At 34.3% G+C, this 27,383-nt stretch overlaps 1 protein-coding gene across 2 annotated transcripts; it reads right to left on the bottom strand.

Moving 5' to 3' along the window:
- Nucleotides 1-15,557: 15,557 nt before the first annotated feature.
- LOC123556199 (uncharacterized) lies at nucleotides 15,558-27,250 on the bottom strand. 2 transcript variants are annotated; one of them, XM_053540720.1, is made up of 5 exons: nucleotides 26,995-27,244; nucleotides 20,409-20,507; nucleotides 17,621-17,764; nucleotides 17,213-17,365; nucleotides 15,559-16,861 (listed from the first exon to the last, which is right to left on the bottom strand). In XM_053540720.1, exons 1-5 carry the CDS (start codon nucleotides 27,056-27,058, stop codon nucleotides 16,671-16,673), a joined length of 651 nt encoding a protein of 216 aa, XP_053396695.1. In that variant the 5' UTR covers nucleotides 27,059-27,244; the 3' UTR covers nucleotides 15,559-16,670. The 2 variants fall into 2 exon arrangements, with proteins under 2 accessions (XP_053396696.1, XP_053396695.1); XM_053540721.1 differs by lacking the exon at nucleotides 20,409-20,507 and having other exon boundaries at nucleotides 15,558-16,861; nucleotides 26,995-27,250.
- Nucleotides 27,251-27,383: the final 133 nt, after the last annotated feature.

The following is a 27,383-nucleotide window of genomic DNA, read 5'->3' as shown; positions in this document are numbered from 1 at the left end:
GATATATTCAGCTTTGTTAACAATTTGTGAGCCCGTTTATTATTAACATAATGTTCAAATATTGAAAATTATGATCGAAAAGATATGTTTTAAAAATTTGAACAGGAATACAATACATGTAATATGATACATATTGAAATACATGCAGCACAAATAAGGCAATACATATAATATTGAAAGTGTGGGATATGTATTTATAATGTAAAACTATTATGTCTGGTTAGTAGTAATACCATATACATGTATATATAAGGTTGACAATTGCATTTAAGCAATTCTTTTATGACATATATATCATTTTTAACGTATTCTGTAAGATATTTCTTGTAATGAACAAAAAGACATTTAAACAAGAGTTAGATCGCTATTAGAAATGTATGTTTTATTATTGTTCATGGAACTTTGTAATTACTCCCCTTTCACCTCCCCGACATGGTATGCTATATCTTCAAGCAGACAATTCAAGATATACTGTTACTTTAATTTTGAAACCGGTGTGGAAGCTTAGCCATTACTTTAAATGAAAGAACCATTAAGTATTTTATCATTTAAATGAAACTGTCTTAAAAGTTTTGAAAGAAAACGATAACATATTTCTGATTTCGCACTGGAATGGAAAACATTATTTCATTCCGTAAAGTCTGCTTTCATAGCACTTCTTGTCAATAAAAACGTTCAAATACAGAGATCGTACCTAAAATTGAAATTACATCTAACATTACTTTCTGTTGACATCTTGATTGTGGAGTACTTATAATGATCAAGTTTTCATACTTCTTTTTTTTCCTGCAGAAAGAAAATTTGTTAAGTCGAATTGGAAAGTGAGACAGTGAAAGATAACTCTTCCAGGCATATTTACTAGTCTGGACAAAGTATCTATACATAAGAATGTTTTCCCAAAATATTTTCTTCTTCAAGACTTTTTGCATTTTATTCAAACAAAAATCTAAACATCAGATTGAAGAGAAATAGTATGTATTAAATACATGCTGATACTTTACATGTATTTTATGATCGTAGAAAAGAATGCTTCATTCATAATAAAGATAAAGTATCTACTCTCACCAAGATTTCATTAAAACAATTATTCTGTTTAATGTAAACCAAGTAAATCAATATATTACTTTTTCAATTAATTGATATAATGACCTAAGGCCACCTGCTCTATTTTTTTTTAAACCTGTTTTTAACCAACCTTATTTCTTTGTTTTAAACCTCTTTATGTTCACATTCTTACTAATATTCTTTTGTCGGTTGACGCGTGCAAGGTCAACGTCCTCGCGAGGGGTTCGACCTAAACGGAAGATAGATAGATAAGGCTACGTTTTGACCCAAGTAACCGACATATGGTAACATACGTCTTAACAAACTAACATTTTGACCAAGTCTCGTCAAAATCATGTACAAAAAAGGTGTTGTTTCTTTCTATGATTCGACCTAAAACACGGCTTTTAATCTCTTCAACTTTCATTTCATAAAGACAAACATTCTGACATAGTTTTATGAAGATAGGAGAGATAATGTGGCTTCTCATGCTTTTTACTATAATTTAACAAAGCGACCTAGTTTTTAACCTCAGATATTCTAGTTGTATACTTGAACTAAGTTTTATAGAGACATAATTATATTCTGATAAAAATCAAAATGATCAAGTAGAAAATTTGGCCTCTAGGGAGTTGGCAATGTCTTTCTCTGACTGACTTAGTTAACAACCTCAGGTAACCCAATTTTAAAGTGGCATACATTTCATAGAGCCAAAAAAATCTATGAATATCAAGTAAATAAAAGTTGTGGCTTCTAGATTTAATCAAAGAGTTTTACATTGTATGAACTATAGACCTAGTTTTTTGACATTTAAAACTTGTCTGAGATATAATTCAGGGACATATTCTGACAAAGTTTCATTTAAATTGGTACAGATTGTGCCTTTAGACTGAAATGGTCAAATTAAATTGATCCGTGTTTCTTGTTTCTTTGAAATTTTAAAAAAAAAATGGAGCGAGCGAGAAAGTGTTTTTGAACGATAAAAAATCAATGACTGACGGATCAACAACTATCAGCTTAATTACGGTCAAAGTTAAATATAAGATTTAAATAAATGTTGATTTATCAAACCTGTCTATTCTAAATACTATGTGTAAATAAGATACCCTCTCCAATGAATAATTGACTCTGAATAAATGTAAACGATGCACGATGCAGCAAAATTATATTACCGGAATATGTGAGATTGACCTGTGAGCTTGGAATGTGAATCTTTTACAGTTCTTATTTTTTTTATTATTTTTTTTTTATTTTTTTTTTTTTTTTTTTTTTTGCTTTTTATCTTGTATGTATTTGTAAAGTAATGTCAGTATCCTTAAATACATAAAGAGTTACGGATCTGACACAAGATACTTAAGAGAGACATCTTAAGTGTAAAAACCCTTGTATATGATATTTTCCTGATCCTTTCTATACACAGTTATGTGAAAATCCATCCTGCGTTTGACAGGAAATTACATGCAGACTGGATACTAACTACGTGCATACAGGCTTTTACTTACTTGTGATACTGCAAGTAGACTGAATATAACAGATAAGTTTTACAAACTGCAAATGTCATACCATTTATAATAATAACTAGATATAAATTACCCTAGCAGAACGAAACGAAATCCATAATTGATTTGACACCTATAAATTAGAAATTTCTATTGAGATGTTAAACTAGCACTTAGATAAAAAACGTCATGTAATTATGCGGTCATCAGACTTCATACAAACTCCAAGTGCTTCTATAAGCTTACACGATTTAGATGTTTTCACAAAGAATTTAATAATATGGTACCTGAAGTACAGTACTTCAAATCATTACTATTACTTGGAGGAGACTTTACAATATGTGTCTACCTCTGATGCTCCTGATCGAGTTGGCCATATTTTGGTATCTTCAAAGACAGTTTTGAAAATTTAACCTTTCTGATCCATATAGTTGCCAATGAGGAGTCATGAGCACAAATGAGTACTATTATAAGCACATTTATATAAGAAACAAATAAGACAAAATATTCTCGAAAACGATATATCCAAATGAAAGTCATATCGGCCCTATTTACCTTTTTACAATTTAAGGTAGAACGCGACACCTTGCGAACTTTCGAGTAGCGTCTTGACATATTGCATGTGTAAGGTTGATCATATTTCAAACATAATGCAGTTTATTTTATACCTATAGAGCCAACCAGCTTTTGTACACGAGACGTCAAAGTTGACCACCAAAGCCCTTTTTTGAAACTGACGTTGCCGCGTATCCTTGGGAACTGTCACGGGTGCTGCAACGGCACCAGCCAACAAATTTTTTAAATTATACATTATTCGACGAGAATTATTTTTTTTTCCTTTATGGTGATACAACAAGCATTGTTCTACACCGACAAATACTTGAAAAATGGAAAGAAAACCATCGTTTTTGACTAAAAAATGACGTTCACTTTCGCAGCATTTTTCGGCTTTAAATCAGCATATTACAAAATCCCTGAATTAAATTATTGAATTTTTCAACAAACGGTGTTTAAAATCTATACCAAGTCAAAATGACAAATAAAACTGGGGTCACCGACTTAGTTTTTTCTGTACATGTGATTTTATTCCCCCAACCCCATGCGTAAATTTTGTACCATAATTCGAGACATCATGATTCAGCCATTTTGAAAATCGCTTTTAATATATTTTCTATATAATACTGATGTTTTTCTTCATCTTTTTCTTATTCAAAGTACCAATTTAACAAGTTTTCCGTTGTAATACACTGCTAAAATGAAGAATTCATACATATGCAATTGTGTAGATAGTTCGGAGATTTCACATTTGAAACACAAAGTTAAAGCATAATTATTGTAAAATATCATAGATCAGTATTATACAACAGTTTCATATATTTTTAAGTTTGCCCTCCACGAGAGTAAAGTTTAATTGTTTCATGTTTTTCTTGATATTATCCCTTTTCCTCAATAAGCACACATGCACGCACGCCCGCACATCCCAGTGTCATGCATTTTTACTCTTTCGTTTCTAACTTCTCCAGCCTAGTAACATATGACAATAAGATTAGTTTCTATGGTCTCTTCCTGTTAATTATCAGCTCCACGCAAATGTTCACATATTTTGACGGCGGGATTTGGTTTTACTAGTCAGAGTATTTTGAAATTTTAAAGCAAAGGACACTATTTGAGATATGAGTTCCAGGACAATCATGATATGAGCTGCACCATGAGAAAACCAACATAGAGCGTATGCACAGGCTGGTCAGGATCCATACTGCTCGCAAATGTATTATGTTGGTTTTCCCATGGCACGGCTCAATCAGAGGTATCGCTTTGAATACTATCCTAAAGTTACATTAACGCATAAGCGTAGCTTTATGAAATACTGATGAGTGACTGCTAAAATGATTGATTTTTTTACATTCTGAATGTTGACATATCAGACGCTTATGAAATAAAAATAAATAAAAAATAAAATCTTAAACATATACATATACTGATACAAAACCTAGTATCTTGTAAATACGAAACCAGGACTAGCAAGTTTGAGCCGTCGGTCCTATGTACAAAGTTACGATTCTTGAGTCGCTCAAATTGATAATTACAACACAGAATTATACATGTTTAACCGCTGATGAGTTACACCGAGTTTCCATCACAACCACTGTTTACTGTGTTTCTTTCTTTTAACACATCTGCTAAGCTCAGTTCTATGAATCGCTTTTTCGATCCCTGGGTATACACATGTAGTGTGACAATTTGGTAGAAGGTATCTGTCCGAAATCATTCGTCATCCACCTCCGATTTTATGTGGTGAAGTTGAAAGTTACTTGTTGAGGAACACTGGTTAGGTTAACCGCATATCGTAACCGAAAACAGCGCTAAACCTAAAACAAACAAACAAACAAACAGTTTTCTTTCTTTTTATTTTATGGAATATTTATCATTTTTAGCAGAGTATTTACTCGTATTTGTTATGTCTGATAGGTCTCTAATATTAGGAAAACTGTTATCATGGAATATGTTTCTATTATGTGTCTATGAATACTAGGATAACCTTTATTTAAACACATCTCTGGAGAGCTAAAACCTCTTTTAGGTAAAGGATGGTGTTTCTATCTAGAGTTGTTAATAAATTAACCTTTTCAGAGCAACAGCCTCCGTACAATGAATATAAATTCTGTTTTCCCGTGGCTGCACTTTATTTGGAATCGGGGTGTCTAACTACTCTCGAAACAGTCGAAATATTTCCAAAACATAAAATTTATAATAAAGTTAAATAAATTTGTGATGTTTATTCCAACATGATGACATACCGATATTAGGGCTTTTAATTTTTCTTATTATTTTTGTAAATGTTTGCAATGTCGTGTGTATCAATTATGTATAATCATAAACTTAAGAGGTAATTCAAGAAATCTTAAAATAGGTTAAAATTGATCACAAGACATACGAGAACCCGTTCACTTACTTATTTCTATCTGGGGTAGGGGTAGAGTTATGTAATTCAGCGTAATAATTTTGCCTACGGTAACAGAGTTTTAAAGGCTATTTTGATCTAAAAGTAGAGTTTATCTTAAAATGAAGATTTACAGAAACAAATACTCATTGCGATTACATAAGGTTTTCATCATCATATTACTGTTTAGTCAAATTATATTGTTTGGGTTTCACATTAGACAAGATTAAAGCATATTTTTTATTCAAAACCCAACGTCATATTTGTCGCTCTGACGTAACTTTAACGTAAATATCGAGTCTAAGGTTATCTGAAGAAGCTTTCGTGTGTACGGGCCCTCCGTACGGATTTTAATTTACCCAAACTTTTTTACCTATATAAGAATACAGTTTGGCAACAAATGGAGGTTTTGAAGAGGTCGTAGAAATTTAGCGGTGTGCCGTAACCATGGAAACGGCTTCTGAAGCAGATAATCGCGGAAACTAAAAATCTTTCTTTTGTCATATTTCAAAAAGTAATGGTATAAGAAACTTTTTTTTTCATATTTTTATTAAGTTGTGAATACCTATTGTTTGCAGTGATTATATTCTAAATATCTTATTAAATTTCTTATTTGTCGTCAGCACGTGCACTTTTAGTTATTAGCATGTGCATTTAGTTGTGAACCAACAAGGTGCCTGTTTTATCAGAAAATGTTTCCTAGACTGAATTACAACTATGGCTGATTTTTGGCTTGAAAATGTTATATAATACGCATTCAATTAAAATTCTAAAACTTTTGATAGGTCAGTTTAACACCATTTCATATATGTATTAATGCAGCGGATTGCATGCCATATACGTTATTCATTCGCTTCCTTTTTCAATACACATGGACTATGAAGTTAGGGAATAACTCGTTGAATCTCGGCTTGGAATATTTAACATATATGATATGAAAAAAGATTGAATATCAAATTCATTGTTGGAAAACATGTGAATAAATTATGTTTTTTTTTTTTTCTGTGACATTGTCACTTGTCAGTATTGTATAGATACGCTTAACATATAATGCATGCATAAAATAATTAATAATTAATCATATTGGACTTCCCTCCATACTTAAGCGTTACAATAATGGGAGTAAACTAGGCCTAGTGTAAAGACTTCCAGTGTGTGTAGATCGGTTCTACTAAGGTGATGCTAATGTACATGTCTATATGGAAGCCTGGTGCGCCATGTTATTTGTCAGATGCTAAATATCAGATAACAATGCTAAATGCCAAACACCTTATGCAAAATGTTTTGAAAACGAAATGACATTAATTAAGTACTATGGAAGGCTATGGAAAGCCGGTGTGCCATGCTAGTATTTGTCATTTGGCAATAATTATAGGCATTTAGCACAAAGGACATCGCATATGGCATTTGATATGTATTGAAGGCCGGTACGCCATGAATATAGCCAAATGTTAAATGACAATTATTTAATGCAAAATGCCAATAACTTAATGCTTAACACCAAATACTTAATGCAAAATGCCAAATGCTTTATATAAAATGCAACATACCAAATGCGATATGCCTATGGAAGGTCAATGCGCAATGGTAACTGCAAAATTGTTAATGCAAAATGAACAAGAGCTGTCGGAGGACAGCAACGCTTGACTATTTAACAGCCTTGTCGCTTGAATGAATAAGAAAGTCGAAAAAGGGGCATAATTTATTAAAAAAGTAAAATAGGGTTATGGAACCTGCATAGTGCTTATCAGCTCATGACAGTGGACAAGTGTGTGAAGTTTCAATCCATTCCCATTAGTAGGTACTGAGATACCAGCTTACATATAAGAATTTAACCTAAAACTCCTAAGTTTAAAAAGGGGCATACTTTTGTAAATTGCAAAGATGAGTTAGTGACCCTTTGCACTGCATGTCATATCATGACAGTGAACAAGTGTGTGAAGTTTCAATCCTTTCCCGTTAGTGGATACTGAGATACCAGCTTACATACAAAACCTTAACCAAAAAATTCTAAGTCGAAAAAGGGGCATAATTTTGTAAAAAAGCAAAATAGAGTTATGGAACCTGCTTTGTGTATGTCAGATCATGACAGTGAACAAGTGTGTGAAGTTTCAATCCATTCCAATTAGTGAGTACTGAGATACCAGCTTACATACAAAACCTTAACCAAAAAATTCTAAGTCGAAAAAGGGGCATAATTTTGTAAAAAAGCAAAATAGAGTTATGGAACCTGTGCAATGTAAGACAGTTTATCACAGTGAATAAGTGTGTGAAGTTTCAATCCATTCCCACAAGTGGTTACTGAGATACCAGCTTACATACAAAACCTTAACCAAAAATTTCTAAGTCAAAAAAGGGGCATAATTTTGTAAAAAAGCAAAATAGAGTTATGGAACCTGTGCAATGTAAGTCAGTTTATCACAGTGAATAAGTGTGTGAAGTTTCAATCCATTCCCACAAGTGGTTGCTGAGATACCAGCTTACATACAAAAACGTAACCAAATCGGGACGCGGACGCGGACGCCGACGCATCGGCGAGTCCAATAGCTCTACTATTCTATGAATAGTCGAGTTAAAAATGCTATTTTCGAACTGCTTAACTTCAAATATTGGATTTCGAACGGTAAAATGTCAAAATGCTCATTGCTAAGTTTTCATTGAAATAAAGTGCTGAATATATCAGTTATATACCATTGCCCTTCGTTACATAACTTTTTTCTCTGTTACATATCTTAGTCTATCATATAATAAACATTTTACTGCAAAATGTTTCGATAACATGTCCATGTAACATCTGAAACGTTATTGCTTTAAATTAGACAGGCAGCACATTTATTTATTTTTTTCCAAATGAGTAAAAGTTACATTCATTAGTAGAAGAAATAAAGATCACAAAGATTGATAATTTAAGAACTACCATTTATCATTTGACAAAAAAGAATTTGTTTTTAGCTCACCTGAGCAATGCTCAGGTGAGTTTTTCTGATCGCTCGATGTCCGGCGTCCGGCGTCTGTCGTCTGTCTGTCGTCCGTCTGTCGTCTGTCTGTCGTCCGTCAACATTTTGCTTGTGTATGCGATAGAGGCTGTACTTTTCAACTGATCTTCATGAATATTGGTCAGAATGATTACCTTGATGAAATCTAGGCCGAGGTCGAAAATGGGTCATCTGGGGTCAAAAACTAGGTCACTAGGTAAAATCAAAGAAAAACCTTGTGTATGCGATAGAGGCTGTATTTTTCAATTGATCTTCATGAAATTTTGTCAGAATGATAACCTAGATAAAATCTAGGCCGAGTTCGAAAATGGGTACCCGGGATCAAAAACTAGGTCACTAGGTCAAATCAAAGAAAAACATTGTGTATGCGATAGAGGCTGTATTTTTCAATTGATCTTATGAAATTTGGTCAGAATGATTACCTTTATGTAATTTAGACCAAGTTCGAAAATGGGTCATCTGGGGTCAAAAACTAGGTCACTAGGTTAAATCAAAGAAAAACCTTGTGTATGCAATAGAGGCTGTATTTTTCAACTGATCTTCATGAAATTTAGCCAGAATGATTATCTTGATAAAATCTAGGCCAAATTCGAAAATGGGTCATCTGGGGTCAAAAACTAGGTCTCTAGATCAAATCGAAGAAAAACATTGTGTATGCAATAGAGGATGTATTTTCCAATTGATCTTCATGAAATTTGGTTAGAGTGATTGCCTTGATGAAATCTAGGTCGAGTTTGAATATGGGTTATCTGAGGTCAAAAACTAGGTCACTAGGTTAAATTAAAGAAAAATCTTGTTTATGCAATAGAGACTGTTTTTTTTTCAATTGATTTTTTATGAAATTTGGTCAGGAGGATTGCCTTAATGAAATCTAGGTCGAATTTGAATATGGGTCATCTGAGGTCAAAAACTAAGTCACTTGGTCAAATCAAAGAAAAAACTTGTGTATGTGATAGAGGCTGTATTTTTCAATTGATCTTCATGAATTTTGGTCAGAAAGATTGCCTTGATAAAATCTAGGTCGAGTTTGCACATGGGTCATCAAGGGTCAAAAACTAGGTCATATCTAAGAAAATGCTTGTTTTATCGCAAGAGACCAATTTATTGGTCCAATCTTAATGAAAATTGGTCAGAATATTTGTTTCCATGAAATCCCTAGGTCAAACATGTTTTACACTGTTATGGTGTGTTTCTTAGGTGAGCGACCTAGGGCCATCTTGGCCCTCTTGTTATCTTCTTCTTCTCGTTCGCAACTACATTGTCAGACCAGTAGCATTGATAAAACTTTTGGTTTGCCGCAGATCCTCAATGCCTCCATACAGTTTCTGGTGCATTGAGGCATCTATCAGCCAAGTCGCAGCTCCCTAATGATCATGCCTTTATACATCTCCGAAATATATGCTCCGCAGTCTGATCTTCCTCAACATATGAACAAGTTGGCGATGGTGCCAGTCTGTATTTCTTGTACATGTGAGCACTGAGCTTGTTGTGCCCCGAGCGAAACCTGACCAACATCACTTATTCAAGGAGATGAAAAGCATCTTTCTCTATCCTTGGTCTCGTTAGTGCCTTGATGATGGTGACATTCTTCTTGTAACTCACAGGTTTTGTTGGTTGTTCTGACTGAGCTTCTAGCTTAGCCAGTTTGTCTGCCTCTTCATTGCCTACAATTCCACAATGGATGTAATCCACTGAAGTGCTACTTTGCAGGTTATACTCAGGCTCTGCATTCTCCTGGCTAGTGCGGAGCTTTATTGTTGATCAGACTTCTATAACAGACAGTGCATATGTGAGAAAGACGGCTGAGGAACTTTCTTCTGCCGAGTCTTCAACCATTGAGACGGCATTCATGAGTGTTTTAGTCTCTGCCTTGTAATTGCTGCAGCAATGTTTTCCTATGGCTGCATTAAGAGTTTTTTATGACATTTAGCATTTTGTATACGGCATATATTATTTTGTATGTAGCATTTAGTATTAAGTATGTGACATTAACATTAAGCTATTGACATTTAGCATTAACAACTTCTTATTTAGCATTTGGCAGTTAGCACAGCGCATCGGTTCCCACTAACTACACAGGGACAATAAGCCCCAGTGTTACGAAAAGAGAAGTTCGCCAAGCATGTAAGATGATGCTAGATGATCTGTTTTTGCAATTCAAAATGTAGTTCCATGTTGTTGATGAGATCTTGTGTATGAGTCAGATAAGGGTGTGACAGTTATAGCGTTGGCTTAGTTGTATTGCTTATTGAGAAAAGATCTAGATCACTTTCACTGTGAATTTCTACATGTATACGAGTTATCGCTAAATTTTGTATCAAAATGAATTGGTCCAGGCTGGGTTTTCTTACATTGACTCTGGAGAAAAAGTTATTTGCTTCTGCTGTGGAATACAAAATGAAATTTGGACTGAGGATGAGACCGTATTAGACGTTCACAGGCGACTTTCGCCTCATTGTAGGTATATCTGTGGCGATGATACTACTAATATTCCTATGCATGAACATAGAAGTATGATGTCAGTAACTGTACCAAAATGCTCAACGGGTTATATATAAGCAGAGAAAATAAGCAAGAACAAAGTGGAAGTCAAGTTAAACATTCAACAAATGAAAAAGAAGAATCTAAAGATGACAGTGATAACTACGGTTTAACATCATATACTGCTGAACAAGGAAACAACACAAGCGAAAACAAAAGAAACTTGTGTGTTAAAGGTGAATTGATTAATCTAGCACTTCTAGATAAACCAACCGTCAGTCATGTGCATATAAATCAAAACTATGATATCAGGACACATAATGTACCTAAGCATTCAAACGGACTGACAGAACTTTATCCGGGGATCAGTGATGTCAAACCGAAGCACCCATATTACTCTTTAATGAGTAGGCGACTGATACCATTTACCGAATGGCCTGCCTGGCATGTTATTGATCCGGCAGTTCTGGCTAAAGCATGTGCGCAGGATTCTATTATGCAGGTGCGTAAAGTTCAAAACATCAATTTAATCATTGCTAACCATCTCTTGATCTCTGATTAATTACCTTCTACACGGCTCAGGAAAAAAAAGAAGTTCACAGGCGCATTTCAACGGATAAATAGATTTTAAATGAATTAATTATTTGACAGGTAAATTGAAAATATGCAAATGAATTTATTACTTATGTTATAACTTTTGTTAAGATGTTTTTTTCTGTAGGTGAAGGAATGAAAAACTGGGAACTAGGCGACAATCCTTGGTTCGAACATGCGAGATGGTTTCCCGACTGTGCATATGTTAAACTGTGCAAAGGATAATCTTTTATTAAAATTTGCCGCTCTGCAATTATTCAGGTCATGGAGCAATTTATGATAAAGAGGTAATGATTGTACATATAATACATTAATTGCGTTTCAATTCCGTAACTGTTTATTTTATACTTATTGCTTCTTTTTTATATAGATCATGCCGCAGGTAACTCTAAAACCTGTAAAAGCAGATACTGAATGTGTCAAATAAATTCTTGTATAGCTTTTATTTCGTTATACAAACAAACTGAAACCTTCGGATGAACGACAAGTTATAATTTCTAAATATCAATATAAAATTGGTATATGTTATGGCACACAATATCTTTAACATTTTGAATTTCTTATTTCAGTTGCAATCAGAGCAAGAAAATATTCCCGAAGACTGGTTAATAGAGGGTATAAACAGCACTGCAGCCAGAATGGTTGTATCCGCAGAATACAGACAAGAAGATGTTGAAAAAGGCATTGTGATTGCAGTGCAAAAATACAGTATATGTATTGTTATTTATTATATACCTATATAAATTCCGTCAAAAATAAGGCCTGTATTTCACAAGTAAATATGAACAGGCAGACAAAATCCGTATTGTACCTTTTATGTTGTATGTTGCCGGACTACTTTCATTTACTATACATGACCTAACACAGTTCTAAGAATAGCGCACACGTAAACTTCACTCATTTCTATTTTAACATCCACATTCGATCGATAACAAAATAACAAACAAAAAGATGGATGTATATAATAAAAGGGTCATTACAACAATAGCTAGATCCCAGATCGTGTTACTATTATAATAATCCTATTATATCCATTTTCACAGAAATACCACGTTTAATTATGTTTCATTTTCATACAAACTGTGGGTCTTATTTAATTTCATATGTATTTAGATACATCTGTCTCTGTCTTTCAGGTGTAAGAGAGATCAAAGCCCAGTTTATCATGGAGTATGCAAGAAGCGGAAAAGCAAACATCTGAACAGCAGTTATCAGCTACCAGCGGGAATAGCAAAATTTCTTATCACGTACATCAGCCTTATTCTGAAGAAATAATAGATGTAGCGTACAACAGTACTATAAATGAGAAAGATAAAAACAAGACATCAAAGAATTTGTTAAGAACAGGTCTAAACTTAAGTCAGGTAAATATAAAAAGTTAAGCATATGAGCAGTTTTGTTGAATAACTGTTTAAAGACAATTTATCAAGCAAGGTAACAGTATTGTCTGTGATATTTAGATTCAAAGAAGATAAAGTTCAACATTAATTTTGTAAGTGAAATCATACTGAAAACATTAATTTTATAAGTAAAAACATACTGGAAACTAATACAAACTTATATTGTTATGTTGTCAACAATTTCCTCCCTTTGCTCACGACTGATGTGTGTATTCTGGAATTCGCTTGTTACATAAAATGTATAAATAATGACAACAATCATTATGTTTTATTAAAAACCAAAGGCATCATTTTACTGTTCTGATGTATTAATTTAAATCTCATTTTACTTATTTACAGAAAAGCAGAAATTACTGGAGGAAAACCGTACGCTGATGAATCTAATCACGTGCAAGATTTGCTTTGACAATGACGCATGCGTCGCATTTCTTCCATGCGGACATTTAGCGTCTTGTGCAGAATGTTCGAAATTTTTGTAAAAATGTGCAGTTTGTAGAACACAAGTGTGCAAGCAACAGTCAGGGTATATCAAGCTTGAAATGCTTAGTGTAGCCAGATGCCAACTGCAATAAATTTTGTATTTACTTATCTGCTAGTTTTCACATTGAGATACTTGGGTTTTACTAAATCAATAATAAAACATGCAATCATTTACACTTACATTGTCTCTCGATCATAATTTATCTGAAGAATGCATATAATGTTTATAAAAACGTTTCATATGTGACCACTCTATGTATATATATATTACTTTGTCAAGGTTGATATTGTTTTATAAGTAGACTTACTGCCTTGTATGCATTACATTTGTTTTGCAAATAAACTACCTCAAATGCATTATTTATGATGTATGTTTCTTTTTACGACATTTTGTATCTGTCATAATTGTGATCGTCAAAGGCAGCATATGTTACATTGGTTGTGATAAGCATTATGTTTTTTGTATAATGTATTGCACAATTGTATTTTGTTTGTTTTGTTTGTTTTGGGTTTAACGCCGTTTTTCAACAGTATTTAGCATGAATCAGTTGTCTATCCATTTCATTACATAATGACACTTTTTTGTGCGCACGCTTGCATTTTAGTTTTATTCGCGAGCATAACTGGGCTAGGTTATAATTACTGGCTGACTATTTTTAACAATTAGGAATTCAAGTCCCTATTCAAGATTTACATGTGTGTCATCAAGTCACTGCAATATATGTTTTGGTATCTCAATGACCTTCTTTTGGTAATTGTTTCTTACTAAAAGTCAATATGGATGCACATATCGGTTTTCAATTACAACATTTGAACGTTCAGATTATAACTGATGGATCGATGAGCATCGAATTGTATTTCAATTTAGTATAATTATTATGAATTCAGAAAGCTGGTCTCAGTTGGTCACCCTAAGCATCCCTAACCAGACATTCTTATTTACAGTAGGGATGCCAATAATGGTCAATATAATTATATACGACTTCATTACAAGATACTTAAACACTTAGATCCCATTTAAGGCATTTTCTCTTCAAAATATTTCTTAATACCTTCATTTTTGTCACACGAAGGCAGTATATTAATATAGCATATTTAACATGATACTCTTGAAACGACTTCCAGTTCTTAATTATAGTTAGTGTAGGTCATAATCCACTAACTTCGTGAATGGCACAAAGTGAGTTACATGTCCTGAGCATATTCCACTAACTTCGTGACAGGCACAAAGTGAGTTGCATGTCCTGAGCATATTCCACTAACTTCGTGACAGGCACAAAGTGAGTTGCATGTCCTGAGCATATTCCACTAACTTCGTGACAGGCACAAAGTGAGTTGCATGCCCTGAGCATATTCCACTAACTTCGTGACAGCCACTAACTTCGTGACAGGCACAAAGTGAGTTGCATGTCCTGAGCATATTCCAGTAACTTCGTGACAGGCACAAAGTGAGTTGCATGCACTGAGCATATTCCACTAACTTCGTGACAGGCACAAAGTGAGTTGCATGTCCTGAGCATAGCCACTAAATTTGTGATAGACATAAAGTGAGTTCCATACCCTGAGCTTGTCAAATAATTTTGTGCCAGGCACACAGTTAGTTACATACCTTGAGCATAGTCCACTTACTTTGTGCCAGGAACAATGTGAGTTGAATTGCCTGAGCATTGTCGACTAACTTTGTGCCAGGCATACTCAGTAAGTTGCATAACATGAGCATAGTGACCTGCATGCCCTGAGCATAGCCAGGTACAAAGTGAGTAACATACTATGTGCACAGAGAACTCACTTTGCGCAAAGTGAGATGCATATCATGAGCATTGTCCATTAGCTTTGTGCAAGGCACAACGTGAATTGCATATCATGAGCATTGTCCACTAACTCTGTGCCAGGCACAAAGTGAGTTGCATACAATTAGCATTGCCCACTAACTTTGGTCTGTGAAGTTGCTTCCCTTTATGTCATATATTTTAAAAGACCGGCTATTCTACATATGATGACTACCTGAAGTTCCTCAAGTAAACACACCACACAGGTACGTATATGGTAACATTGCAGGCCTTCCAAGTAAGAATACAGAATGAAAAATTAAAGGTTATAAAATTATTACAGAATTTAATAACACACTTTTTTCTACAATATCTGAAATGGGATAGTATACAGTTGTTTTGAATTATGTGTATTAATTTAAAAAGAATAATGAACATGCCCAAGATTTCCTTTTTGAAATAATCATAATCATAAAAATGTACAGACATATAATAACATAGTAATGTAAACTATAGTCCTGCAGAAGCATCCTTTAACAATAGTTCACGTACAACGTGTGCCTTTGCCTTAAGTAATTTATTCGGCAAGTTTATAAGGGACCTGTTGATATCTGAATCAAAATTAAAAGCTTCAAAGTATTGACTCCATTGGCTTTTTGAATGGAAAGTTGGAAGATCCATAGTGACTTAACAAATTTAAATGTTATGTGATGTGAAATGTGGATCAAATATCAATAATAAGATATATAAAAAACATATTGTCTAACACTTATTGTTGAGATAAAGTTTTAAGGAAAGTTCGTTCCTAATGGAAAAGTAAACCAGCAAAACTAAAACATGGAACGTTAGACATGTAAACATTCTAAGTCGCTCGAAAGCGATATTTGTTTACATGTTGCTGATTTAGAAATTTATTTTTTTTTTAATTCAGATTTTTCTACTGAAAAGAAAGTGCATCTATTTTTACACTAAATTCAGAAAATATCAACTTTAAATAATAACTAATTACTTCAGTATTTTATCATTATACCAACAATATTATCTATGTTAGATCTTCAATAGATATTTATTCAATACAATCTCAAATACTTTAATGTAAAACAAAACAAATTACTTTTAACTATATTGCAACAAGTTTATGTTGTTAAATCTGCAAGTGTCCTATCCCAAATAAAAGAAAATTAAAATACCATCTTTCTACAGAATTGCACAGCAAAAAGGGAAACATTCACCGGACGTCATACATAACATAACATGATCACAGATAGTCTTTCGGTGGATAATATGGATCTTTCTAATTGTGTTTTACATTTCAGTAAAATAATATAGCTGTTTACGTAACCAAAAGGAACTTTATACCCTTTATAACCTTGAGTTTCTTAGGAATTGAACTGACATAAAATAAATGTACTGAAAAAAATAATTGTGAGTGAAAGAAATTTTGAAGTATGCAAGGTAATTGTTTATTATTCTGCCTCACAGCCGGTAAATGCTGATACAAGGTATTTTGTTGCCCCGCTGACAACTGTACCTGTTCCCCCTCCAATCACCGTCGATCCCGCCGTGCCGACATATCCGACAGCACCCACACTTTGAGCCCAAGCAAATAGACTTCCTGAAGCTGTTGTTGCTGTTTGTATAGACGCTGCGGTGGATCCTGTTTAACAAACGATTCGACATTTTTAATACCGAAACAACTGGTCAAATAATGACTTTCTATCCTATTACTCTTTTTTTCTCCTTATAGAAACGTAACGTAGTGGTGTGCTCAACTTAATGTTTCCTCAGATCCCTCAATGAACAATGGTTTGTTATGTCTTATAAACTGAAAATTATAAAATGTGAGTAACCGATAACTGCAAAATAGTAAAAGTACACTTATCTTTTATTCAGAAAATACCTTACGTATAACGAATTAAAGGAAAAATACATTTTTGTTTTAGTTTATTATATATATGGCATGTTTCTATGTAATATTTTTAAATATAAATATATATTATATATGTACCTGCAGCAACTCCTGCCGATCCAAAACCTAGTAAGCCGAGGATAGCCGGTGTTGCAGCGACCACTCCGGCCCCAGCTGCGACACCTGTTCCTGCCACCGCCGTTACTTTCAAACTGGTTTTACCCCAGTCTTTCAATTTTCTTCTCCAGTCATCTGAATTATTACAAGTTTTAATTATTTTGATATTAAATACACGAATTCGGTCAAGGTAAAACTGCAGTTACAGCATACGTTCCAAAAGTAATGAATTTGTCTATTACAGGGATCGGAAATAGGAAAACCATGTCCTTAAATAAACATATCTGATTCAGCAGACTGTTATCAAGACGTTTTTAATATACATGTATCGCCTTTTTCAGATAGTATAACTGTACGTTCAAAGTGGCCACGGTATATAACACATTTTACCTTTAACACAAGTAGGCATTCCCTCAATCCATTTTTGCTGTACATTACATCCACTTGCTATGTACCCTTCGTAACAACGAAGGATACAACGATTTCTTTTATTGTCAACATCCCAGTAACCATGCAACATACCTTCACGGTCATCTGTGTTAATATAAATAGCATTGTTAGACTAAAATAGCTATTCGCCACTATTCTTGCCTCACTTGCTACATGTTCAAAGTTCTTAATGTATCAGGTTAGCCAACCAACGTGACTTCTGGATATCGTACACATGGAAAAAATGTCGAGATTCAGTTTGCATTTTGGCTATATTTTCCTTATTACTTAAGATAAAGAGCACCAAAGACAGAAACTTAAGTATTTTCCCCCACAGAAAACGTCTGTTCAGTTCTCAATACATTTGTTCTAACATTTCGCCAAACTGCGAAAGTGTGTACGCTAGTTCACGAAAAACAGTTTGAGAAAAGCTCTGAGAACTGATGACAGATGCTTTGTGCGAAGAAAAGCACTCATTTTCTGCCTTTGACGCACGTTTTTTATGAAAATCCGTCAAGTAATAAAACAAGAGGGTCATGATGACCCTGGATTACTCACCAGAGTAATATGAGCTACATGTTTCAAATGTCAAGCTGATGATATTTAGAAATTTTTTGGAAGAATTTCTGATGTACAATCAAGTAACCCCTGGGGCGGGGCTAATTTTACCCCGTGAGTTATGATTTGAACAAAGTCTGTAGAAGTCTACTAGGCAATGTAACATATCAAATATCTAAGATCTAGGCCTTCTGGTTTATTTTTAGCAAATTTATGAATATTTCCCTATGAACAATCAAATAACCCCTGGGGCTGGGTTAATTTGAACCTGGGTGGACAATATTTGAAAAACTTTTGTAGAGGTTCATTAGGCAATGCTACATGTCAAATATCTAAGCTCTAGGCCTTCTGGTTTATTTTTAGAAAATTTTGAAAAATTTTCTATGTACAATCAAGTAACCCCATGGGGCAGGGTCAATTTGACCCCAAAGGTCAAGATTTGAACAAGTTTTGTAGAAGTCTACTAGGCAATGCTACATGTCAAATATCTAAGCTGTAGACCTTCTGGTATATTTTAAGAAACGTTTTGAAGATTTTCCTATGTAAAATCATGTGACCCCTGGGGTGGGTCAATTTTGACCCCGGGGTCATGATTTGAACAAATTTTGTAGAAATCTACTAGGCAATGCTACATGTAAAATATCTAAGCTATAGGCCTTCTGGTTTATTTTGAGAAAACATTTTGAAAATTGTTCTATGTACAATCAAGTAACCCCATGGGGCGGAATCAATTTGACCCCGGAGGTCATGATTTGAATAAATTTTGTAGAGGTCCACTAGGCAATGCAACACGTGAAATATCTAAGCTCTAGGCCTTCTGGTTTATTTTTAGAACATTTTTGAAGATTTTCCTATGTAAAATCAATGGACCTCTGGGGCGGGGTCAATTTTGACCCCGGGGGTAATGATTTGAATAAATTTTGTAAAAATCCACTAGGCAATGCTGCATGTGAAATATCTAAGCTATAGGCTTTCTGGTTTATTTTTAGAAATTTATGAAGATTTTTCTATGTACAATCAAGTAACCCCATGGGGCGGGGTCAATTTGACCCCGGAGGTCATGATTTGAATAAATTTTGTAGAGGTCCACTAGGCAATGCAACACGTGAAATATCTAAGCTCTATACCTTCTGGTTTATTTTTAGAAATCTTTGAAGATTTTCCTATGTAAAATCAAGTGACCCCTGGGGCGGGGTCAATTTTGACCCGGGGGTCATAATTTGAACAAATTTTGTAGAGGTTTACTAGGCAATGCTACATGTGAAATATCTAAGCTATAGGCCTTCTGGTTAATTTTTAAAACATTTTTGAAGATTTTCCCATGTAAAATCAAGTGACCCCTGGGGCGGGGTCAATTTTAACCATGGTGTCATGATTTGAACAACTTTAGTAGAGGTCTACTAGGCAATGCTACATGTCGAATATCTAAGCTCTAGTGCTACTGGTTTTTGAGAAAAAGACTTTTTTTAAGATTTTCCTATGTAAAATTAAGTGACCCCTGGGGCGGAGTCAGTTTTGATCCCAGGGTCATGATTTGAACAAACTTGGTAGAAGTCTCCTAGGCAATGCTTCACATGAAATATCTAAGCTCTAAAGCTTCTGGTTTTTGAGAAGAAGATTTTTAACGTTTTTCCTTTCTGTTGCCATGGCAACCAGAGTTCTGCATGGAATTCAATTCTTTGAATAATTTTTATAGAGCTTTACCCAAGGAACATTCCTGTGAAGTTTGCATGAAATTGGCCTAGCGGTTTATAAGGAGATGTCGTTTAAATTAAGTTTACGGACAACAGACGACGGATAACGGACGACGGACGACCTAGGTTATCCCCGTTAATTTCACAAATAAAAACACTATTGTCGGAATAAAAGTCTCTCAAATTTTAACATATACACGTAGGTGATGTAAGAGCTCGCGCAGTTCGACCTGTAACATTGCATATGAATGAGGGACAAATAAACCCGCCTAATAGTTCTATGGAAAATGAAATGGAAAAATGCTATAGCCAGATCTTTCTAATACGGATGAACACTTATATGTACTTAAGATTTCAAAAATATTTTTATGATATTAAATTGCATGCAATTGTTCTTTAGGATATTATACAAATATAATCTATATCTGTTGATGAGGCAGAAACTGGTAAGAATGAATGCAGTTGTGGAAACACACCAATTCTACTGATATACATACCTCTGACGCATTGACAGCTATTTACAGAACCTTGCTTTGTACAAAAGTCTGGAATCATTCCGGTTGGACAATGCTTTATGCAATTCTCGTCGCCCTGCTCTGTTGAAAACAGGTAACATATTTTTTGTTAAGTTTGGCATATTCCTCTATAAAAAGATCCCTTGTTTAAAATTTCACATTTCGAGATTTTTAAATGCGCAAAGTGTATACTTATCTTTTTTCCAGCGAATTTTATATCACATATTGGTGGTCTTAAACATGATCCGTATGTCTATGATATATCTGAAGTACATTTTATTGCTACAATATAACAACAAAAACCATGTAAAATGTAGAGTTTTACACACTCAGAATTTAAACACTTCCTGCCTTTTGCCAGGCAACCAAAGGGATAATCTTATTTATTTTTCCCCGTCAACGGCATGATGGGAGTCGGGGGTCGCCTAGCTGCCTTACAATGCTTACAAATAAACGAATGTTATGGAATTCCAATATATTATTAAAAAATCCGTATAATACAAGCATTACAGTAATTCAAAAATTTAACGATATCCAAATTATTTATTAATAAATCATTTAATAGTACCCAACAGGCCACAAAAACAAATCAATGTTACACTTTGCTATAGTTAACAATTACAATATTCTTCTAAATAAAAATTATCTGATAAGTAAAGTTAACTTTCTGTAAAACGTTTTAACAGTTTTTAAACATTTTTATATCATTTCCATATAGCCCATTTTGTTTCAGATGTCTAACTATTCACAAGTTTATACCTTATTAAAGAGGACTGTTCATATACGCAAAAAGTACGGTGAGTTTAGGTGAAAAGTGTTGCGAGATAAGTTTTTAAAAAAAATCTTCATATTTCTGTTAAAAACATTCGAAATATTTTCTTGAAATATCACAGTCCCACACCAGTGTTTGTTGGTCTTGTGAAGGTCTATAGTTTACGGTCTAGGGACACTGTGTTTTTGGATCGTGGCTTTCCCTATTTAATGACCATCCTAGCTTTTCCCACTTGTCCAAACAACCCCATCCATTCTCTACCCTATACCCATTTTTGCATCTTGAATACAATAAAAATGTACTCATTGTTGAATTTTTAAGCAACCCGTGGCGGCTTTATCTTTCCGTTACAGTTCTAATTTGTGCATGCTTACCCAATAGAAAAGGCTGCAACCTCTCTAAAACAAAACCATAGAACACTGTAGGTCTGAATGTGCAAATGATTTAAAATTTACCCAAAATACGTAGACAAAATTGAACAACTAGGACAAACGAACAAATAAAGGAACACCATGGCACCGCTTAGAACATTCAGTCACAATAATACGAATGGAGCGCATCACACCTTCTCACTTTTAACCCTACCATGGTTCAAAGATGAAAGTTAACCCCGCCAGGTGAATTCCTAACAGATGTAATGCTACTCTGGATAAATAGCTGTCTTGTCTTCTATATACAAACCGTAGAATATTCGGGATGAGCTTTTCCAAACGATGGATAAAATGTGACTATACAGTTTACATAAGTAAAAGGAAATTCGAAATAAATACATTAAATATTTGCTTCCTGAAGCTTGTCTCCACATTTAAAAGGCTTTTACAAGAAAATCAAGATTAAAAATGACTGTAATTGTCCGAAAATCAGGGTCGTGAAAATACATGACGAACGGAGCAAACCAAAGTTCAGATCGATTGTTTTTAAAAAGAAACCGTTTTTAACTTATCATTATCATTATAATTATTTCATATATTTGGTTAATGTTTTTTTTAAAACATCTGTTTCATCCGGAAATGCTAAAACCGAAATAAGACATGATTTCAAATTTGTCTACTGTATGTCATCGTCGGGATGGAATGAAAATTTGTCAAACTGGGCAATTTAGTATGCTGTAAGGTACACATAATACAGTTAGTTTTATAGTTAAAGTAAGGGCCTAATATACGAGTATGCAAAAGTACCGTCGTCTGCATGGTTACATCACTTGATACATTTTACCCGTGTTCAGGTGTCATCAATTAGAAGTAAGAAGGGCACGTGGCGCATGCGGCACTTAAGGAAGGCAACATGTCACGTAAAAAAGGGGACATAGCGCTGCGCCACGCTGAGAAGGCCTGGAAAAACACTACGATAATGCACCTTCACATCCCAATGTCAACCTCAGCAATATTAATGTAATGTTTCTGCCAGCCAACGCAACGTCTGTCACACAGCCAATTGATCAGCGGATAATCCAGACAGTAGAACTAAATTCAGAAAGTGTCAGGTAGGTTATACCTTTGGATATTTTACATACATAAGTCAATAGTAGGGTGTTTAAAAATCATTTGTTTTTCAAAACGTAATAAAGAAATACTGCGGTCACTTAATGTTGTTAGTCTCTGTGTTTCCAAATTTTATTTGCTACAGAATTCTGCTTAATCCAGAGCTAGGGGTTTAGGATGTCTTGCACTTTTTATTGCTTCTCGGAAACAGATTTTGTTACGTATTTTTCTATCTTTCATCTACAACATATGGTACAAGGCATGGAACAACATCCAGCTATGCAGGGAAGTGAACTTCTGAAACACTTAACAACATTGGATGCCATTTACTAGCTCAGCAATTCTTAGTCAGAAGTAGAAACAAGTATAATCATGAAATGTTTTTCAAAAGCTGGTTTCGGTAGTGATAACGTTGCTTGTTCTAGCAGTGTTCTTTCTTTTGCTCATGTCAGTGCCAGTGACGAGGACAGTGAGGAGGACGATGATGTTCCATTAGCAGTAATGCAAATGCCGCTGGAGCTTTTTGGGTACAATTTTAAAGGTCTGGTCAAAATTGACGAAGAGGTTATAACATGTGAAACCCAGAATACAAATACAAACTGGGATGCACCAGCTGAAACTTTACTCTCAGAGCTCATGCCATATAATGCTATTTCTCTGTTAGCATTGATGAGAGAGATGATAGCGATGAAACTGAAAATGATTTATCACTGTACATATAACAACTAATGACTTTGTGAATAAACTTAAAACGCTTGCCGCCAATTTAGGAAATCCAATATTGATGGACAGCATTGTGAAATTTTATGATGAGCTATGCAAACTGACTGCAAACAAAACATACCAAAACAAAGTCATATCACTACTTTGAAAAAAAGAAAACTGTAAATAGTTCTTACGTCGCCTAGTGATAAATGAACACTAAGATCAGTGTAAATAGTTAATCTATATCTAGTGGAACAGAACATTTTATATCAAATAAAAATTTAATCCCAATTACTGTTTACTTTGATTCTCATGATCTCAAACCTAAATTTTTTAATAAATTTAAAGTTTTATCATTATCATATTCTCGATGAATGATGCAAACTACTTTTAAATTAAATGTTTTATTTTCTAGTATTCTAGTATTTATTACATGTGAAAATGTTGAGTTCTGCTTCTTCTTCTTATTATTATTTACCAGATTTTTATAGCGCTCTTTTCATCTATAAAATAAACGTTCAAAAGCGCTGTACAAACTACATATCACAGAATGATATGGACATACAATACAACACAAAAAAAATTAACAATAAAAGGTATTTAGCCTGAATCAGGTTTTACTCTACATATTAATTGTCCTGAATATCTTTTTAGAGAACAATTAACAATAGGAAATAATTTCCATTGCAAAGCTTGTTTTCCAGTGCAAAGTGATTTTCAATAAATCTTTAAGAAAAAGTGTTTTCAATGATCGTTTGAAAGCATCCAAGCTTTTAGCATCTCTAATGGTAGCCGGAAGAGCATTCCATAACTTCGGTGCAGCTGATGAAAAACTACGATCACCGTACCTCACAGTTTTGCTTTTTGGAACAACTAGTTGTTTTGGGTTGTTCTTGGATCTCAAATTTCTTGCTGGCTGATAGACTTCCGGCAAGTCTTTAACATAGACCGGTGATTGGTCATGCAATGACTCTACCAAGAAGATTCTTAGTCACTTTGAATAAAGTTTTCTGATCTCGTCCGCAGGATAGAATAGAATTTCAGAATAGAAATTTACACGTGTTTGTTTCAGCAGTTCACAGAAGCACAGTGATTTCTGTATATCCCATGATCCACTGTCAGATTTGTTTTTCTCCATTTGCGTTCAAGTTTTCGTTTCAGATGTTTGGCTTCGTGTAGTTCTTCACTATACCATGGACAAGTCGGTCTAAGCACTATTGTTTTAGTACGCCAAGGGGCGTGCTGGTCAATGAGTGTTATCAAACTGTTGTTTAATGATTCCACGTGCTTGTCAACATCAGAAATTAACGTGTTCGTGTCAAGAATTTCCAAAGACTTTATTTCGTTTTTAAATGATTTAAATGGCAATGGATCTCAACTTTCGGAAAGTCACAGTTTTCTTTATTGGAGCAGGTTTTTCTGCTTGAATATGAAATACCACAGCGAAATGGTCATGTCATATCTTCTCATCAGAATAAGAGAGTCCTGGGTCAGTAACTTCTATATTTGATACAATATTTTCAGTGTCTCTTGTGATAAGGACATCCAAAGTATGTCCTGCAACATGTGTTGGTCCTTGAATATGTTGCTCCATACCGAATGTTTCTAGACAGCTGTTGAACTTGATAGTGTCACGATCCATAGGTATGTCTAGATGAAAGTTTAAGTCGCCAACAATAACTATTGGCTTGTCAATTGTAGCGTATTTTGAAAGAAACAGAGGCCATTCGTGTTGAAGAAAGTCATTAGTACTGAAACCGTTCTTTTGTGATGGTGGTGGTCTGTATACGACTGAAAGTCGCGAGGAGATCTTATTTGTAGCAATGTTACAATCAATGTGCTCAAATGTTGAGAAGTGTCCATCACCGGAAGATGTCAGCATTGAAAATTCTAAATTGGACTTATAAATAATGGCGACTCTGCCCCCGCGCATTTTCCCTGGACGAGGAACTTGCTTCATGCGATACCCGTCAGGGACAAGCTCACTACTGCATGTTTTTTCCCCGGTATTGTCAGGCCATGTCTCTGTGATGGCAACAACGTCAAAATCGTTTGAAAGGATAAAATCATAAAGTGGTAATGTTTTGGTTTTTACAGATCTTGGGTTTATAGAACATACTTTTAGTGTTTTCTGACCTTTTGTTATGTTTAGAGATTCACATATCCCGGGGCTAGAGGTCGTGGACGGTAGCTTGAATTACCACTACCATCCGTGATCTGGCTCAATCAAACCGAGCCTGCAACATTTTCGTTTTTGTCGTATTGTGCGAAATGTGAGTCTACAGTGCTTTATTTTAAACAATTTTCACTATTACTTTAAAGGTGCAAAATAAAGACAAATGAATAGACATAAATCTTAAAAAAAGACTACACATTTTGTAATATAGTACTAAACATTATGATAGCCGTGCAATATTCCCTTGAAATCAACACAAGAACAGAGAAACAAATGATTGTTTCTGTATTTTCTTAGACTGATATGGGGGGTCATTTTGTCCTACTTTCATTTTATCGTTTTTCCGTAACCGGTCGGAAATTCTTCGGGATCACGTGATTTTAAAATTGTTTCAAACGAATATCCGTTTAAAGACGCGCGACAAAATAACTGTATTTCCATGATGGTAATTATACACGACTTGCACGAAAAATATGAAATGTACAAAATTTATGTTTAAAATTGACAGTGACATATATTAGGCCAAGACAATGTGTTTAATATCTAAATTCTTATTAAATTAATGTAGCCTAAGTACATAAATCAGTGTATTTAGGTAAATTTCAATCACATTTTGTTTCGGCAGTGTAAGACAGTTATTCATTTATATTCTTAAAACTATACTGAAAAGAGATTAACTGAAAAAGTTTGCAGACGAAGTTGTAAAATCACTTTTATTCGGGAAGGGCCTGAATTGTCCTCCCGCAAACTTGTAATATAACTGTTTATTACCTGTATTATAAGAATGATTTTCATGAAGGTTTTGTGAGTTACAAAATTGTTGAATTCCATGTGCTACGTTTGTAAAAATCACGTTATCGTTTGGGCATATAATATATTTTGCATCAATTTATAAATAGTAACCTCGTGTCGGAGGATTCTTCCGAAAAAAATCCGAAGATGCTCGACGGGTTCGTAAGCAGTCGGAAAACATACTTTCGGTTTGACATAGGCAACATTTTTTGTTTATTTGTTAGTTATTCGTGAACATATTCATGACTATTTGGTCAGATCTGATGCAGTGGGCCATATTTTCAGTAAATAGGAAGGCTCAGCTACAAACTCTGGTTTTCATATAATACTCGTTCGGGTTTTAGTAATGGACCTTTAAAAAAAGGCCTATATAAAATGTATATACCTCATTGAAAAAAAACATGTAGATATATGTATATATGAATCCAACGTCAGCTGGTTGGGTGAGACTGTTTTAAGAGACTCCCTGTCATATGTGACCTTTTTTGCTGCTTCCCAAAATCGGTCTCTTAAAACAGTCTTGACTGCATTTCCCCTGTAGATGCAAAATCGTTGGTTAACAATTTTGATTTATTATACATTTTTACTCCTACAACAATACAAAAAAAAATACAAAAGTTAAATGCATTGAAAACATCTTACCTGTCATATGTGCCTCAGAAAAAAGTATCAGCAGGAATGTACAAACTAGTTCAAACAAATACATTTTTGTATTAAATCTTTCCAACCTTTTTCCCCCGTGTTTCCTTTCCTAAGCCATATAAGGTAATAACAACTACAGCTATCAAAAAACAAATGTAATTAGTTAACGTTCATATCAAACCATACACTGCTTTATCATTTCTAAAGGTTTGTTACCGCAGCATTCTTTTTGATGAGGTCTGTGACTTAAACTGTCTTTTGGGAGGGCCAACCGTTAATGGTGGAGGAAGAACTTGGAACCAATTCATTGGCTTTTCATATTTTGAAACTGTTGTTTTCTTTCTACTGTAAATACATGTAAATATAAGCAAAAATATGATTAAGCATAA

The sequence above is a fragment of the Mercenaria mercenaria genome, chromosome 4 (genome assembly GCF_021730395.1).
Source record: "Mercenaria mercenaria strain notata chromosome 4, MADL_Memer_1, whole genome shotgun sequence".
Lineage (NCBI taxonomy): Eukaryota > Metazoa > Mollusca > Bivalvia > Venerida > Veneridae > Mercenaria > Mercenaria mercenaria.
The sequence above is the reverse complement of the archived record's forward strand: the minus strand, read 5'-3'. Positions and strand labels throughout refer to the sequence as shown.